This window comes from Corvus moneduloides, chromosome 2, assembly GCF_009650955.1.
Source record: "Corvus moneduloides isolate bCorMon1 chromosome 2, bCorMon1.pri, whole genome shotgun sequence".
Lineage (NCBI taxonomy): Eukaryota > Metazoa > Chordata > Aves > Passeriformes > Corvidae > Corvus > Corvus moneduloides.
The window spans coordinates 36,103,881-36,120,895 of NC_045477.1; the positions used below are offsets into that span (position 1 = coordinate 36,103,881).

At 37.9% G+C, this 17,015-nt stretch overlaps 1 protein-coding gene across 2 annotated transcripts in view; it reads left to right on the top strand.

Moving 5' to 3' along the window:
* The window catches only part of TMEM135 (transmembrane protein 135), a 160,362-nt gene extending 145,483 nt beyond the window's left edge, over positions 1-14,879 (top strand). For both annotated transcript variants that reach the window (XM_032099118.1, XM_032099119.1), the window contains 7 exons: positions 677-746; positions 6,000-6,167; positions 8,770-8,833; positions 9,511-9,587; positions 11,147-11,245; positions 12,749-12,816; positions 14,365-14,879. In XM_032099118.1, the coding sequence (XP_031955009.1) occupies positions 677-746; positions 6,000-6,167; positions 8,770-8,833; positions 9,511-9,587; positions 11,147-11,245; positions 12,749-12,816; positions 14,365-14,497 (679 nt within the window). In that variant the 3' untranslated portion in view covers positions 14,498-14,879. The remainder of the gene's footprint in view (positions 1-676; positions 747-5,999; positions 6,168-8,769; positions 8,834-9,510; positions 9,588-11,146; positions 11,246-12,748; positions 12,817-14,364) is intronic.
* The last annotated feature ends 2,136 nt before the right edge of the window (positions 14,880-17,015 follow it).

Sequence of the window (17,015 nt, forward strand, 5' to 3'; positions counted from 1 at the left end):
AAATATAATGTTCGGGCCCAGTATGACATTACTTATTTTAATTCTACATAATGCAGGGCTAGAAACTGTACAACCCACACATCCCACCATCCCAAGCCAGTCTCTTTTAAATGCTCAAGGTCAAATTCTCAGTCCAAAGGAAGAGCTACATAAAAATCTACACTGCAGAAGAAATAGCCCAAAAGTGAGAGAGGCTTGTAATTGAGAGAAGTGTCACAGGGTGTTTCTGTGCATTTGTATGATCTGCATTGCCCTTCCGTGACCCTTACAATGGTGTGAAAGATGAAAGGACACAGTTAACAGATGCTTGCTCAAATATCCTTCCAGAACTATGGAGCAGAGACAAACCAGGGAAGGTCACATCACTCCTCCTCGTTGACCACAGCAGAAAATTTGTTCTTTAATTTAGCATTTTATGTGTAGCATGGCAAGAGGTTAGACCCAAATAAGTGTGCAGACACTTTTTTCTTGGTGTACAACTAAAGTATTGTTAGTTTTTATTGTCCTTTTATGGCATCATAAAAGTTCACAGTGCCCTTCAGTGGGTAATGGGGAGAATGAGTGCTGGGCAAATAGCACTTTATGTATTTTTAGGCAAGAAAAATTTATGAAGTCTGCTGTCGCTGACGCTGAAAACAGCTACGAGTTAATATGTGTTTCATTATGCTTTTTGCAGGTGCAAACACGGCCCAAGGCATAGATGCTGTAAACACTATGGAGATAATTGCATCTCATACTGTATTAAAGTAAGTGCAGAAAAAGTTCGATTGACAAACTCTGGCAAAGAGGGGGTAAAATTCTGTAGTCAGGAAAAGCATATGCTTAGGAAGTGAGAAATGAGCCTGTTACTCATTCCTCTTCTATTGAAAATGTGACAAGCCAGAAAACAGATTTTCTCAGTTTAGGACGGGGCGGTGGTGGGGTTAAAGTTCTCTGGTCTTTCAGATTAGCTGTAGTGAATGAGTAACATAAAATGTGTGGGAAAAAATGGACTAGCAAGCAAGGAGCTTGTTTAACTATGTGATGCACTTCATGGCTGAGACCACTTGTGACTCCCCCTAAATAAAGCACCTGGAATGTGCTGCTGTGGCAGGCGGCCGTGGTTCCCGTGCAGCTGCGCGGCTCTGGAACGTCACTGCTGGGCACTGGGTGCACTCCTCCAGTCATTTATTTTAAGGGCTCGGGGTAATGAGAGATTGGTCACAGTTGCTACGCCCAGGAAGAGCTGTTTATCTCCGGTGGTATAATTCATCCTCCATTATTAATGTGATCAGCACATTTTTTTTCAGAGAAGTACTGTGCAGAAATTTGTGTTGGCTGGCATTGGGTTGGCACAGGTGGTACCACCTGCTATGCCTGTTTTGGGAATTGGTAAGACTCCAGAAGATCTCGATCCCTTAGTAGTTGACCTGGTTTTATATATGGAACAGCAAAAATGGATTTGAGTATCTTCAGATGCTTTTAATGTATATTACTTTCAAAAATAACTTTTTAGAATTAAAATTGTATATATGGTTAATATTATCTCAGAAAAGCCACACTTAACTTTGGCATGAGAAGAGATCTAGCACAACATTTATTTATGCATGTTTACTAACAACATCATTTTTTTTGTGTTAACATGTTTTTTGCCCTGCAGTATATTAGCGGCATACCGTGGTGTAACATAGGTATAAATTGTGCTAGAGTTGATAGAATTGCCGATGGTGCTTAAGTGTTCTGCTTATTGCAATGAGAATACTCAGTAGAACATTGATGAATAGCTCAAGATAGTTTTTTCACTTTTTATATGTCACCTATGTTGTAGGTATGACATGTACATAGATGTATAGACCCAGATTAAAATTACACTTTTACAACCTGTCACCACTGTCCGCTTTGTTTCATTCATGTGCTCTTTTCTTCAAGGCAAAACATCTGTGGCAGCACAGACTTTCCATTTGCTCTGTGCTGCTTCAGTGTCTTGCCCAGTGTGTTTGCTGTTCAGTGGCTCCTGGCTTGCTTTGTCTCCCATCTCCTGAGTGGGCTTATGTTTGGTCAGGTCAGCATCCTCTGAGGAGCAAACATTCCCATGCCTTTGTCTGCAGAGTACTCTGTGTTTTCCCCATAGATATCAAGTCTCTGGCCTTCAGAATCAATGTTCAAGATTGCAGTGAATATTATATTCAGAACAAATATTAAAGTTAGGCTGAAGTGATTTTATGCAGATTTGATTGTTACACATCCAGATCTCTGCTGATGGCAGCATCTCCTGGTGTGCATCTGTTTTTTTCATAGGTACTTCACTATAACTTTGGTCTGCTGCACTTTTACATAGTAGAAGTGCTGTCTGTCATCACTTAGGCATATTTTACAATTTTTATAATTAGCTCTTAACTACAGTTAGTCCAGACTTGCTTTCAGAGCTTTTTATTAATATCACACAAAATCCTTATGTATCCTGTGCTGCATGCTCAGCATTCAAATGTATAAGTACTGTCATAACACCATATTATTTTACAAGCACAGTTAGGCCAAACAAGTAGGGATTCCTGTTAAGAGTACTCATCATAGAATTCTACTTCTCCATGGAAAACCCATAAAAGCTGGAAGAATGATTGTGTGTGTGAGACTTTGTAGGTAGAGGTAGATGATCTGACCATAATGGGATGTAATAAGCTTGAAAGAGATTTTAAAACAGAAGTGTGATGAAGAAATAGGAGTTAGTCTTGTTCAATTACTCTAGTCGAGAGACCCAAATCTGATTGCAGGGTTTGGGTTTTGCAAATCACAGTAACCTAGACCCACACTACTCTCTCTCTCTGTCCTTTCTTAGGTGATGGGGGAGATGTGAATTATTAAAAGAACCTGAGGTTGGGGGGAAAGGTGGATATTCATGAGTACTCATCCTCTTCACTTGTTTATTCAGCATCATTTTGTTTGTGCTATAGATAGCCTTAAATGGAATGAGGGAAGAAAAAGCCTGGCTGATAATAGAGCTGAATAAAGTCTTGACCTGACAAAAACAAATTAAAAAAAAAAAAATTAAGGCTATTCTCTCTTTGGGGAAGACAATTGTGCATTTGAAATATATTTCATTCTTGGACCCATCCTCTGTAGTATTTTGGTATAAATTATTCTTGACTGCAATAATCTAATGAGGGAGATATTGCTGAAGTGGCAGTCAGATCTTTTACTTTCCTGTCTTTTCTGTGACCTTTTTTTAAAGTTAAAACATGAGGAAAAATTTTTATTTTTATGTATTTTGATTTTTAAAGATCCAAAATTCTTTAAGTTCAGTTCTCTCTGTGACTGTTCCTGGAGTTGATCAGTAACAACTGTCAGCTGATATGATTTGAGCGTGTTTTTACAATTCCTTATCCATAACGGAGCTTTCAAATCTGATAATGATGTGATGAGCTTCTCATTGCCAAAACTTCCATTCAGTGTTTTTTTCCCTTACCCTTGAACAACTGGTCTTCTCATTAATACATCTGTGCTTTAACTGTCCTTGCATGCTCTTTTTCTCCTGATTCACATTTAAATGCACATTAGCTCATCGACATCATCATGGCTTTTACGTAACATTCAGTAGTGTCATACCATCTGAGTTCATTGACTTCCCTTCAGACTTTAAATACTTGAAATGCTTTATGCTTGTAAATCTCTGAAAAGAGCTGTGGCAGAAGCAGTGGAACAGTATTTTTCCTCTTTTGGATTCCTCCTGTTTACAGTGAGGAGCCATTAGCCAACAGTAGCAGTCCAGTTGTCTGGTTTTTTCTGCTGGTGCTGCAGACAGGACCAGGTAACCTTCCAGATTTACTGGTGACTAGAGTGACCTCAAAGAAGGTCATAGAATCATAGAATGGTTTGGGTTGGAAGGGACCTTAAAGACCATCTTGTTCCAACCCCCTGCTGTGGGCAAGGACACCTTGCACAAATCAGGTTGCTCAGAGCCCCATCCAACCTGACCTTGAGCACTTCCAGGATTGAGGTATCCACAACTTTCTGAGAGTATTTTCTTATGATTGTAGTCTCAATGTTCTGTCTCTTGAAGGAACATGGGCTACTATACCCAGAATAAATACTAAATACCTTAATTAATTGATTTTAACTATCCTAACTAATTCCTAATACATTGCAACAGGTTGGCTGAGTTTTTGGTATGTTTCTGAACTGTCTATGTGCACATGTGCTTTTCTGAATTTGAGTTACAGCAAATATCTTGAATATGTTATTAAGAAATTTGTTTCTCAAAAGCAGGAAAAAAGGTTTATTCAGCAAATTCTGGAGATACATCATTACGCCGTGCTACTACTTCTGGCTGATCTGAGCTCCAACTCAAAATCTCTGTGGAAAAATGGCTCTTAGCAGAGTTTTCTTTGCTCACTTATGTTTATTACAGTGTCCTGCATATGCTCTGCTGCGTACTGTGTATCCATATCCATTGGAGGTCTTTTTATGGAAGATGAAAGTTACAATACTGTACATTGATTGTAAGATATAATACTTCCTGTGACTGTGAAAAAACACCTGTAGGTGTGATATGATTTCACCTGGTTGAAGTAATGAGCTAAATAGAGAGATTTTGTGCAATACTTGATATTTCATGCACATCAGCACTAAACCTCAGTCCTTTGGTTCAGCACTTCTAATTTGGCTACTAATAGGAATAAAATCAGGGATGTGTTTGAGTGTTTCCAGTTGTAATTTAGATGTTTCCTCACCCCACTGAAGTCCCCTTTCCTGGATAAAAATGTTGAACACACTGTTCTATTGTTTCTTGTTTTGGGCTTTGTTCATAACTGCTGGGTTTAGGACTTTTATTTTATTTTCTATGATGGCATGAAGGAACGGAAATTTTTCATTCAAAGAGATGCTGTTGGATCATTGGATGACTTATTTTCTTTCACTTGATTCTCATAAACCACTTCTTGAGTAGCAGGAAGAATAATTGCTTCAGAATTCTGGAAGAGTTTATTACTGGATGTTTAACCACAATAAAATTTTACAAGCTTTATGATGCATTATGAAGTTCTTGAGGAGGCAAAAATGGTTTGAGTTCTGAGTCTGAAAGGTTGCTCAGTCAAACCCTCTGCCAGATATCCTTGTCACTGGAATTGTGTCCCTGTCACTGTAACTGAATAAGGTGCTTGCCTGAATTGCAGGTGAGTGCAGAGATAGTTTTCACATAAAGCATGTTCCAAGCAAAAACTGGGTAAAATTTATTCAGAATTATTAGAAAAGTTCAGCCTGAGGGTAAGAATAATGATAGGAAACATTGGAGGAAGTTAGAAGAAACTGGGGAGAATAATTTGGAAAAACAAGTCAGTGTGGTTTTGTGTCATGTTAAAAAAACCCCAGGTCTGTATCCAAGGTGGAATAGTAAGTAAATTCTTTGTAACCCATTTTATCTTTTCTCATTAGCTCTGCACATAAACTTCCTTCCAGTTTTGCCCTTCCCCTTGCTGCAGGCATCCCACAACCTCATGTTTGGCTGCGGCAAAGTCCATGAGATGTGCCAAGCCACCAGGGTTAACTTCTAATTCTCACACTTTCTGAAATTTATTTTTGGTGGACTTATTCCTCCTTACTGTTTTCTGCAGGCATTTGAGTGTAGAAGTGCTCTTTTTTTTCCACTGCAGTGCTTTCCTCTATAAACCCCTTTGTGGTTAAAAGCTGGTCAGTAACGTGGAAATGAAGTCCTCAGGATTATTTCAAAGGACAGAATTTTGGAGTAGAAGAGAAGGCTCTCTCTTGAGACCTTTCAGAAATTCATAGAAATTAAAGAAGACTTAATTGTCTGTGGTTTTACTGCTTTTGCTATTTTATAGGGTAACTGGGAAAAAGAAAAGTCTTGAGTTTGAAGGTGGGGATACATTTATGCATTTTACGTATTACCTGCAGAGTGGGTTTTAAACTATTCAATGTCAAAATTAAGTCCTTCTGTAGAAGCTTTTGCTTTTTCTTTTTCAGAATTTGTGGTTTCTTACCACAAAATCTCTCTTTCTTTTCTCTAGGGCTTCATTAGAATGTTTAGCATCGGTTACCTGATCCAGTGTTGCCTTCGGATTCCTTCCACCTTCCGACATCTGCTTACACAACCATCACGGCTATTTTCCCTTTTCTACAACAAGGAAAATTTCCAGCTTGGAGCTTTTCTGGGATCTTTTGTCAGTATATACAAAGTAAGTTTATAGCATACAGAAATGGCAAATGCTGTGGTTTTTATTTCACTTTTCGGAATATCACAAAGAGCTGAAAAGTCAAGCTGCTTAATAGTACCGATACTGTTTGCTGCAGCATGTCACTGACAAATTTTATACTATTGCAGTAATCAAATTGAAAACAGAAAGTTATTCTTCCATTCTGTGTGTTTTTTCTATAATTTCCAAATAAACCAGCTTGGTTTCAAGATCAGGAGATAGAGAGTACTTCAGAGAAAATGAATTCAGATTTCAAAGGGATTTGCTGGTACACAAAAGCATTTTAATGCAGGCACAAGTAGTGACTGCAGTAGCATCTGTGTTGCCGGAGAGAAGCCATGGGCAGATCTTGTTGGCTCACATATCTGGAATTCTTATTTGACACTAAATAGCAGGAGACTGCAGAACATACAGTGTGTAGCTGAGGAGACACTGCACTGTCTGCTTGGAAGTCTATCTACCCCGTTATAAGATGGCAGATTGTGAACTGATACACATTCATACAGTGTTGTTGGAATTAATCAAATTATGGTTATTTATGCCAAAAGAGACTGTGGCAAAGCACACGCCCCAGTGCAGAATACATTGCACAGTGCAGTGTTGAAGTGTCTTTTGCACTTTTGTATTCTTAATCACATGGCATTTTTCAGCTGCCACTTTACTTGCTCTGCAAATTCAAGATCATGCTGTATTATTGAAGGTAAATATTATTTGCTGAAAAATAAAAGAAGGAAGTCATCCATGTAAACAAACAGAATTTCACTTGATTAGTAATTAAATTGAGAGACAACAATTTGTAAGGCTACAAAGTCTAAAATTTTTGATAGCAAAGCGCAAATGTGGTGTTCAGAGTTTGCTTGAAAATATTTTTGCTCAAACTGTAAGAAAAGAGCCTTTAGAGAAGAAAAGTATTTAAACTGCAAAAGCTAAAAAGATTTTGATGAGTTTAAAAGCTCCAATTGAGAGGTGCAATTTAGTCCAGTAGATACTCATTTTATGAGGGTGACATATTCTGACCTTTATTTACTATTTTTTAAGTATGCACTCAGCAGTGGTGAGGCCACACCTCCAATCCTGTGTTCAGTTTTGTGTTCAGTTTTGGGCCCCTCACTGCAAGAAAGACATTGAGGGGCTGGAGCGTGTCCAGAGAAGGGCAACGGAGCTGGGGAAGGGTCTGGAGCACAAATCTGAAGAGGAGTGGCTGAGGGAGCTGGGGGTGTTTATCCTGGAGAAAAGGAGGCTCAGGGGGGACCTTATCACTCTCTACAACTGCCTGAAAGGAGGGTGCAGCCAGGTGGGGGTTGGTCTCTTCTCCCGAGTAACAAGGGACAGCACAAGAGGAAATGGCCTCAAGTTGTCCAGGGGAGGTTTACATTGGATAGTAGGAAATCTTCCTTGACTGAAAGGCTTGTCAAGCGCTGTACAGGATGTCCAGGGAAGTGGTGGCATTGCCATCTCTGGAAGTGTTCAGAAGGTGTGTGGATGTGGCACTTGGGGATGTGGGTTAGTGGTGGACTTGGTGGACAGATTAACAGTTGGACTTGATAATCTTAAATGTCCTTTCCAGGCTAAATGATCCTCTAATTCTATGATTCTACTATATGTTATTGTTTGCATTTCATAACTTACACAAATTTGGGTTGCATTATATTTTTCTTCCAGTTTAAATAGGCATGTAGGGCAACAAAGATTCTAATCACTTAAAAAAATTGGGCCATGGCAAAAAAAAATGAAATGCTTGTTGCATTTTGGATCCAAAATATAGTTCTGTGTTTTTAGATGAATGTATTTTCCTAGTTCCAGAATTTATTGGATTCATGAAAAAATCTCAGGAGGTTTGGTATGTAGTTGAAAAAAACCTTTATCATGGGAAAGAGTCTAGACGGGTACAGCAAATGAGGATGACATTAATTCAAGATTAGCTTTGGTATTAGATTGGAATTCAAATTAGATTAATCTGCTCTCTAATTTTGAAAGAAATGGCAGCAGTGAATTGTAAATTAAAACACTGAAATGTTTCGGGTACTGTGTCCAACTCTGGACTTCAGTATCACCAGTGTTTTAAAAAGGTCGTTCTTTAGTTTTGTTGATTTCTTGTGGTTTGTTGATGTAATTTACTGTCTCTTGATGTGGTAAAGATTGCCTAATCAGACATAACATGTCCCAGTAATGAAAGTTTCTACAGCTCTTAAGAAATTACAATGTGATTTTACCTTTCCCTTTACAGAGTCTTATAATGGGAAATTTGCCTCCTCGCGTATCAATTAAATTGCCTTTATAGTAACAACCTTACCAAGTAGAAGAATGTGTTATCCCTGGAAGTGCTCAAGGCCAGGCTGGATGGGGTTCTGAGCAACCTGGTCTAGTGGAAGGTGTCCCTGCCCATGGCAGGGGAGATGGAATGAAATGATCTTTAAGGTCCCTTCCAGCCCAAACCATGTTATGATTCTGTGATTATGGGTATTATCACACTACACTCTTAATTCCTACTGTGCACTATATTACCAGTTTATAAGGAATACCTCCAGTCTGTGTGTTACCAGAAATAAGTAGAGCTAAGCCAGCATTCTGTTCTCCTGCACAGGGTACAAGTTGCTTCCTGCGCTGGGTCCGAAACCTAGATGATGAACTTCATGCACTTGTAGCTGGTGAGTCCATGAAAAGTTTGTGTTGCCTGTGTTGAGACTCTGTAAGTATTCCTCTTGTCTGTCCTCCCATTCCCTTTTCAGGCTTCTGTGATGAAAATAGGACTGTGTATATCAAGGTTGTGTTAAACTGATGTTTCAAGTAGTGTCAAAGAAAGAGTTGCAATTAAAATTGTAAGGCAAATTCAGTCAAATGTGGAGTTTATGGTCATCTCCAAGGACAGTATATTACTGTGTGCACAAATATAAACTTGTCCTTTAATTTGCAGCTGTAGAGATGTGAGATGAAAATACTGACTCTTCCATATGTGACAGAATACATATTGTGCTCCAGTGGGTCCAAAGAAATACCCTTTTGCCATGAAATTCTTGTGGTGGTGAGGCCCTTCCCTCATGTGTATCTGTCACATGTTGGAGCTGCAGAGGTCTCTCATTCCACAAAGAACAGAAATTTGATACTGTGCTCCTGAGCACTGAAGTACAGATTTGTTTCAGCATTTTAAAACATTCTCTCTTTAGTGATATAAACCATACTTGGATGGGCAGCAAAAGAGCATCACTGAACTAACAACAGAAATAAATAGTCCTGTGCAGTGTTTGTTGGGCTGACACACCACAGCAGTGACCTTAACAATGCAAATCACAACCTTAACAATGCTTTTCTTTTCTAATTGTTTCAGGGTGTCTAGCAGGAATTTCTATGATGTTTTACAAAAGTACAACTATCTCTATGTATCTGGTGTCCAAATTAGTAGAGGTAAGTTATTAACCTACTAACAGAGATCTTCATTTCATATATTTTTTCAAGGCAGAAGAATGAACTTCAGAGGCTTTGTCAGGCAATTGCAGTAAAATACAAAGTTGTGTTGTGATGGTGTTTCAGTATATGTGTGCCAAGAGGTAGTGCTGCCATGTGGTCTCATATCTTTCTTACTTTCTATTTTTTGACTCATTTTAAATGTCCCTTATCCACTGGTCTTCATGTATATTCTCCATGAATTTTTTTAATCTCCTGACAACCCTTTGCTTTGTAGTTTTTGCAGATTTTTTAAATCTGAAAGTTCCAAGAACGTCTGTTCTGCCAGAAACATAAATCAGACTTAGTCCTTAATTGCAGATTTATTGCCAAAAGCTACAGCTTAACTTCCTGCCTTTGTTCCCTAATTTTGGCATTCAACAGTCTAAAATAACTCAAAATAGCTTAGGTTTTAGTCTATAGCTGAAGTTGTTATTGAATTCCCAGCTTTGGAATGAACTTTGTTCTAATTGCTATTCTTCAGGCTTGAATTATTTCTCTGAACTTGTTAAAATTAGGAGCCTAGAAAAAAAAAATAGTTACAGAGTTTGGGTATGTTGATTATACTTTCTAACCAGCATTTGATTTCTTACTGTAATTTTTCCATAAAATTGAGACTTAGTCTTGGTTAATTCCCCAACACCACCACTGGAATGAGTTGATAATGTTCTCTCACTGTGCATCATCCCCAAATCACATATTTCTCCTGCAGACCTTGAGAGGCTTGGTCTCTAGCAATATTTATCCATCTCCATTACCAGAGCAGAATTCATTTTAAAGAGCATAAAAAGAAGGAACTTTTTTTTGTTATGTGTAAGATTAAACATAAAAAGAGAAGATACTCTCTGTTCCTACTCCTTGACCAAGCTCTGAAGGCAGTTCACATATTGGTCATATAAAGGCAAATCTGTGTTACCCATATTGACTTTTAAAGCACCAGTTGTAAAAAACCAATATTATCTTGTATTGCTGATGGTTTTCTCTGGACTTTGAGACATCAAGGCTACAGTGAAATAAGAAAAGTGCTGTGTGTTCTTTCTTTCTTTCTTTTTTTTTTTTTACTACTTTTATCATCTTGCGCAAGCCAAGGGTAACTGACCAAAGAGGCGTGTGCTGCTTTGCAAGGTCAGGCTGTGCTCAGGAAAATAAACTGTACATGTTTTCTCAGAAAGTAAAGTATGTGATTTCAAGCTGTTTAAGAAGAGTGAATATTCACTTTGTTGGAATAGTTATTGCACTGTTCTTTTGCTTTTTTAAAATGAAGAATTTAACAAAGCAAACTTTCCCTTTTTTATCTGTAGGATCTGTAACACCCAAGCTGTTGCTAGTCCTATTCTGTGCATTAACAGCCTCTTACTAGATTGATCTAGGACAACCTCTATAATCTATCTTAACCAATGTCACATTTGTGGGTGTATTAAAAATATATCATGTCGACATGCTTTTTTGAAAAGGTAAAACAAAAAGTAAAAAGGTACTTCGATTCTGTTGAATTCAGCTTTTTTTGTTCATTTTTATAGACTGTATACTTCAAAGGCATTGAAGCAGGGAAGGTTCCCTATTTTCCTCATGCAGACAGCATCATCTATGCCATTTCTACATCGATATGCTTTCAGGCAGTAAGTATGTTCTCTAGCAGAACATGAAGTTCTTTAAATCAAATGTTGAATGAAATGAGGAGCACAGGAGACAGTTGTATAGAAAAGATGGTGAGATGTAATGATTCACAGCATCTTGCTCCTGTCTCCTGGGGCTCCTGCATCCTGGGGCTCCTGCATCCTGGTTTTGAGTGTCACTGTGGGAAGGTCATTTCTAGGACTCATTTTCTCCTGTGCTTGTAGCTGAATATACCAAACATGGAATTCTTTGGAAAGGATCTTAAAATGCACTGACCCAGAAGATGAACATTAGTGTATGAACTTCCGTAAGCATGTGAAAGGACAGTTTCTCAAGGAAGCAAACAATATGATACAATATTTTATGGTTTTTTAAATCAACTGAAAGTTTTCACTGTCAGCTGACTTGAATTAATGTTGCCTAGTTGAAAAAATCTGCAAAAAAGTAGTAAAAACCCTGAAGTGTTACATTTGAAACAAGCTGTAGTTATCATCCTTTGCACTTCTCAAGTCAGCTACATGCCTTTACCCTCAGTCCTTTTATCATCTGCATCAGCTAGAAAAGCAGCTTTTCAGTGCTACCCAAATAGCTCTACTATTCTACTACATCTCACCATTTCTAGACCTTCTGCTGAAACATCTCTGCATGAACTGCATGTTCTCTGGACCTCCATAACTATGTATATTTTTTGTGCTCCCCAATAAAGAGTATATAAAATGACCCTAAAGCAATCTTCTGCTGTCTAGTGCTTAACAGGACAGTTAAGAGACACTCCTCCTCCTCATTGTTCCCATGTTCTTGGGAATATCTCTAAGTCTAGTATCAAAGTGAATTGATATTTTAGTGCTTGGGATGTGCCTGAAGGTCTCCAAAATACTGCTGTCAGGAGCAATCGTGTGAGACTAACAGACATAAAGTTCATATGAAAAAAGAAGGAATTGTTTTTTTCGTTACTTAATAACTAATTGGAAAACGAATCTAAGGCTAGAAATAAATTGCTATGTTTAGCAGGAAGCAGGAAGGAGAAATTAGTAAAAGGATCTATGCTGAGGTGTTTGTTATTCACTATATTTCTTAGTGACCCAGAAAAGTAATGAAATAGAGAGAAGACATGGATTTTGGCTATATGACATTATTTAAGATAATGTAACATGAACTATAAATATGACTACAAGAAATGGTGGATCACAAAATGCAGAGTGGGTAGGGGATAAAGTAGCAGGTAAATTTGGCATCCACCAGTCCAAAGTCATGTATACAGGAGTAACGATTGTTGTTGCTTTCGCTGCAATGAGATGTAAGTTAATTGTCACCACTGGTAAAAAGATTGTATTCTGGGAATATCAGTCTGTGCTGGCGGTGGTCATACAGAGCCCTGAATTCAGCAGAGAGCGGGAAAAATGAGTTCCATAACAATCCTTTTGCTAATTTTGGCAACCTAATGTAGCAGATGAAGCTTTTTCCTGACAGTGTCAGCTGGCTCTGACAGAATCCTCTCCTTGCAGGCTGTCATGGAAGTTCAGAACCTGAGACCTTCATACTGGAAATTTCTTTTGCGACTAACAAAGGGCAGGTATGTACTCAGGGGTGTGTTATGGCTTGTCTAAAACTGTCATTGATCACACTCAGCTTTCTGTGTCATTCACTGTCAACAGCAGAGCCCTAGAAGTACATGAGGGCTAATTTCCTGTGGATTTACTCTGCTTTTCAAACGGTTTGCAGTACTCTTGAAGTTCTTTGCTGCTGAAGTGACATTGCTGGGTTTAGTGTAATGACAGGAGCAGACTTAACTCTAGTGAAGACTATTTAGCAGATGAGTGTTTTACTTGAAGCCTATTTAGTTCACTTGGAGGGTGGGATGCTTTCAGATTCCATTGGAACATGAAGAATCCAGTAAACAACTATACATGTTGAAGGAATCACTTAGTATGTACAGTGATTGACAACAGGTATTACTGTGGATTTAAAAGCATTAATAGAAATGTCAGAATATCTTTTAAGAATACTTGAAAGTTTCAGTACTTTTTTATAACTTTCAGTTGAGAAAGGATTTTTTTTTCATGGAAAGCTACTGAAAAATTTTCACTGATTATAATCATAAATATACACTGTAATATCTTACTGGATGTTTCTTCTGTTTGCTGCAGGAATCTAAAAAACTTTCTTTTAAAAATAGATTTTGCTGTAACTGACTTATAAAAATACAGGTTAGTGAAGTGTAGACTGTTGCATTGGTGCAGTGTGTGGCAGGAACAAGGCATCCAAATCTTGATGCAGATCAGTTTATGAACAGGATTATAAAAGGTAATGTCTGTAGCAACAACGAGCTCTCTGGGCTGTAAAAATAGAAGTGAAACCAGAGGCCAGTCCCAGGAGCATGTTGAATGTACACTCCCCATGGCACAGTACACACATGAGGTGATTGAATACATTGCACAATATAACAGGAAGCTTTCCTTGGGATGCCTGGAGGCAGTCCTCAGGCAACCTCTGAGGCCATACAAACATGATACAGGGAATGATGTCAGTGCAGATGTCCAATTTGGGCTGCATTTTTTCATTTTGTCCTAATCCTAAACTTGCCTTAGTTGAAAGAGAGGGAGGAAGAGAAACTCTGTTCTGCTCATTTATTTTATCTGAAGCAAATCTCTGTAATAGTAATTTTGTCACTCTGTCCATAAAGGCAATTTCTTTTGACATTTTGTACACTTTTCAGTCTATAATTGTGAGGAACAACAAAATGGAAATAGGGTGTAACACCCATAAAATTGACATCCAGGCTTGGGCAGGCAGGGCCACAGTTTGCTCTGCTGGAATGAGAGAGCACAGTAGTATATTTTGGTTTGACCTTTTTTTTGTGGAATTAAAAGTAGAAGGGGACTCTTCCCCTTTTTCATAAGTTGCATTATATGAAGTATACTTACACAAACATTATTAGCCACGTTTTTCAAATGCATTTTTTTAAAAATCTTTATTGCCTGAGGTGAAAAACTTTCCAACTCTGAACAGTGCAGGTTGAAGCCTGTACTTCAGAGATTTTGATAATCTTTCATGACATGAAATATTTTTATTTTTTGTAAGTGTGTCATGCATTCATGCTTTGTTGTCTTTTCTTTTTCAGGTTTGCTCTCATGAACAGGAAAGTTTTAGATGTGTTTGGTACTGAAGCATCTAAGAACTTCAAGGATTTCACACCTAAGCTTGACCCAAGATACACAGTTGTGCCACCAGAGCTACCTCTGGAGCTGTCTTGAACACGACAGTGTGGGTCGTCATTGAATGTGATCAGCATTTTGTCCTGAAAAGTTAATTAACTTGACAGTCGTATATATGGAGGAGGGCTAGGGCTCCACTTCAGTATTACTTCAATGAGAAATGCTTTTTACCAATCAGAAATACTGAAGCTTTGCAGAGAGGTGTGGCTTAGTGATTAAGCCCCTTCCATAAGCAGAAAACATTTCTGGATTACTATAGTTGGTTGACAGTATGGTAGAATCCTGAATGAATTAAACAAATGAGTAATATATTTAGAGAAGAGAAGTAAAACATAAATATGCTTCATAATTTCAAAAATTCCATAGTTCATACCAGTAAAATATTTCTTGGTAAAACTAAAAGTAATTCTTAATTTAGAAAGGAAGACAATTGACACAGTTTAGGTCCAAAATTTTACCTGATCTTAAGAATATTCCAGTCTGGTGAAAATGCCTCCCTGTTTTTCTAAATTGTGTCACTGATTTGTCTCAAAAGAGCCACCACCTCCTCATTAGTTAAAATTAGGGTATTTTTATACAGCTGTGGTTGCAAAATAAGGCATTCTTTAGGAAAAGAAAATGCATACTGATTCAGAAATCACATTCCAGAGCTGTAAATTCCACTGATGACACAGATAACAGACAAGGAAAACAAGAAGGCGGTACCAGTGTCTGCTGTGCGCCAAGGAGCGGCGGGTGTGGTGGGCAGCATCTGCCAAGGGGAAAAGGACACAGAGGAAGGAATGAAACGTTCCAGCCTCTGAGATGGTGCTGGAAACAGCAGACAGTTACAAAAATAAAAAAGCCAAGAGCAAAACAAAACAAAGCAAAACAGACACCCACCACCCCCCTCCCCAACTAAAATATACTGAAGCAAAATGTTTATTTTTGAAAAGGTTTGACATTGTCGCCTTAGATGGCATCGGGTTGTTTGTCAGGCTGCAGCACCAGCCAGCGTTTCAAGCATTTCTTTGGAGGAGAGCTGACCCCTGAGGTTAAGCTGTTACAAGAGAAGAGTTTTGACAATCATATTAATAGTCTTTTCTCCATGTAATTGGTGAAGAGTGGTTTTCCATCGGGCCATCAGTCCCACGACTGGCACAGTTACATTAAATTTGATATGGTACTCAATGCAAATAACTACCTACACAAAGTCCATCTCATTTTTACTGTACGTATTTCTGCAGATTTGTGTTCTAAAGTGGGACCTTGACATGCTAATTGCTTTTTTTTTTCTTTGCTTTTTAGGGCTTTTTTAAATTATAACCCATTCAGGTGATCCTGAATAGTGTTCATTACCCTAGAAGTTAATGAAAAGATAAACTATATTCACATTCAGCAGAAAAAACTGAAAAGAGATGAGATAAGCCAGGGAAATTTCAGTAAGTTGCATGTATTTTAAAAATAAAAAAAGAAGAAATCAGTGTTTTATTAGGAGTCTTTATCAGATAATATGAATTGGACTAATTAGTAGACTCTTTGTCTTGTAACACTGTAATCCTACCCCGGCCATAAGCATATTTTAATTCCAGTTAGTTGAATTTCTTAATACTGAATATACAGGAATTTTTATTAGATTTATTCTCATGAAAATTTTACCAATCTGTGCTCAAAGTCTGCTTCCTCATCAGCTACACTAACAGTGATGTTTTGTCACTGTTACTAAAGGTGCTTCATCCTTTTAAACATTGGTTGTCCAATTTAGTGTGAATAAAGTTCTGCAAGCTAGTTTGTATGCAATATTTTGTTGCTTGGAATTATATTAAAATTCCTCAAAAGGAAATAAAAGTTAATTCAACAGGAACTTTAAAAGGATTGTAAGAGATTTGTAGTGTTTTTCCACTGGAATATGGTCTAAAATATTTGACCTTATAAACTCTGAGAAGGTATATATTTTAGGTGGTATATTAGAACTCACACGCTATATTATGAATACTTTCTACTGTAACTATATATCATTCTCAAACGTAAAGATATTTTATAGATGGAATAAGTTTCTCCACTGGAATGACAATTGTGATTGTTTCTCTATTTGAGGGGTTTTTTGGGGAAAAAACCCCAAGAACTACATCTCAGCAGCTAACCAACAGTTTTGTCTATGTTTCTTGCTTCCAAAATTCACAGTTCTTGTTTCAAGGTATTTTCATGTAATATAAAGAGAAGTTAAGCATTTTTAAATTATTTTTATTCAAATTGAATATATGTAAGAGAAAAAGAAAATAAAGTCCTAATGTTCTTCCCAATAATAAACAGTTGCTGCTTGAAAAAGTGACTTTTTTGGCCATGTTGTTAATAAGCTCTCTGGAGTTGTAAGTGAAATGGAGTTATAGGATCATGGGGACCTTTTAAAGGCCATCTAGTTCCAAACCTCCCTGCCATGGGCAGGGACACCTTCCACTAGACCAGAGCTTGCTCAGAGCCCCATCCAGCCTGGCATTGAACACTTCCAGGGATGGGGCATCCACAGCTTCTCTGGGCAACCTGTGCCAGCGCCTCACCACCCTCCTTATAAAAAGCT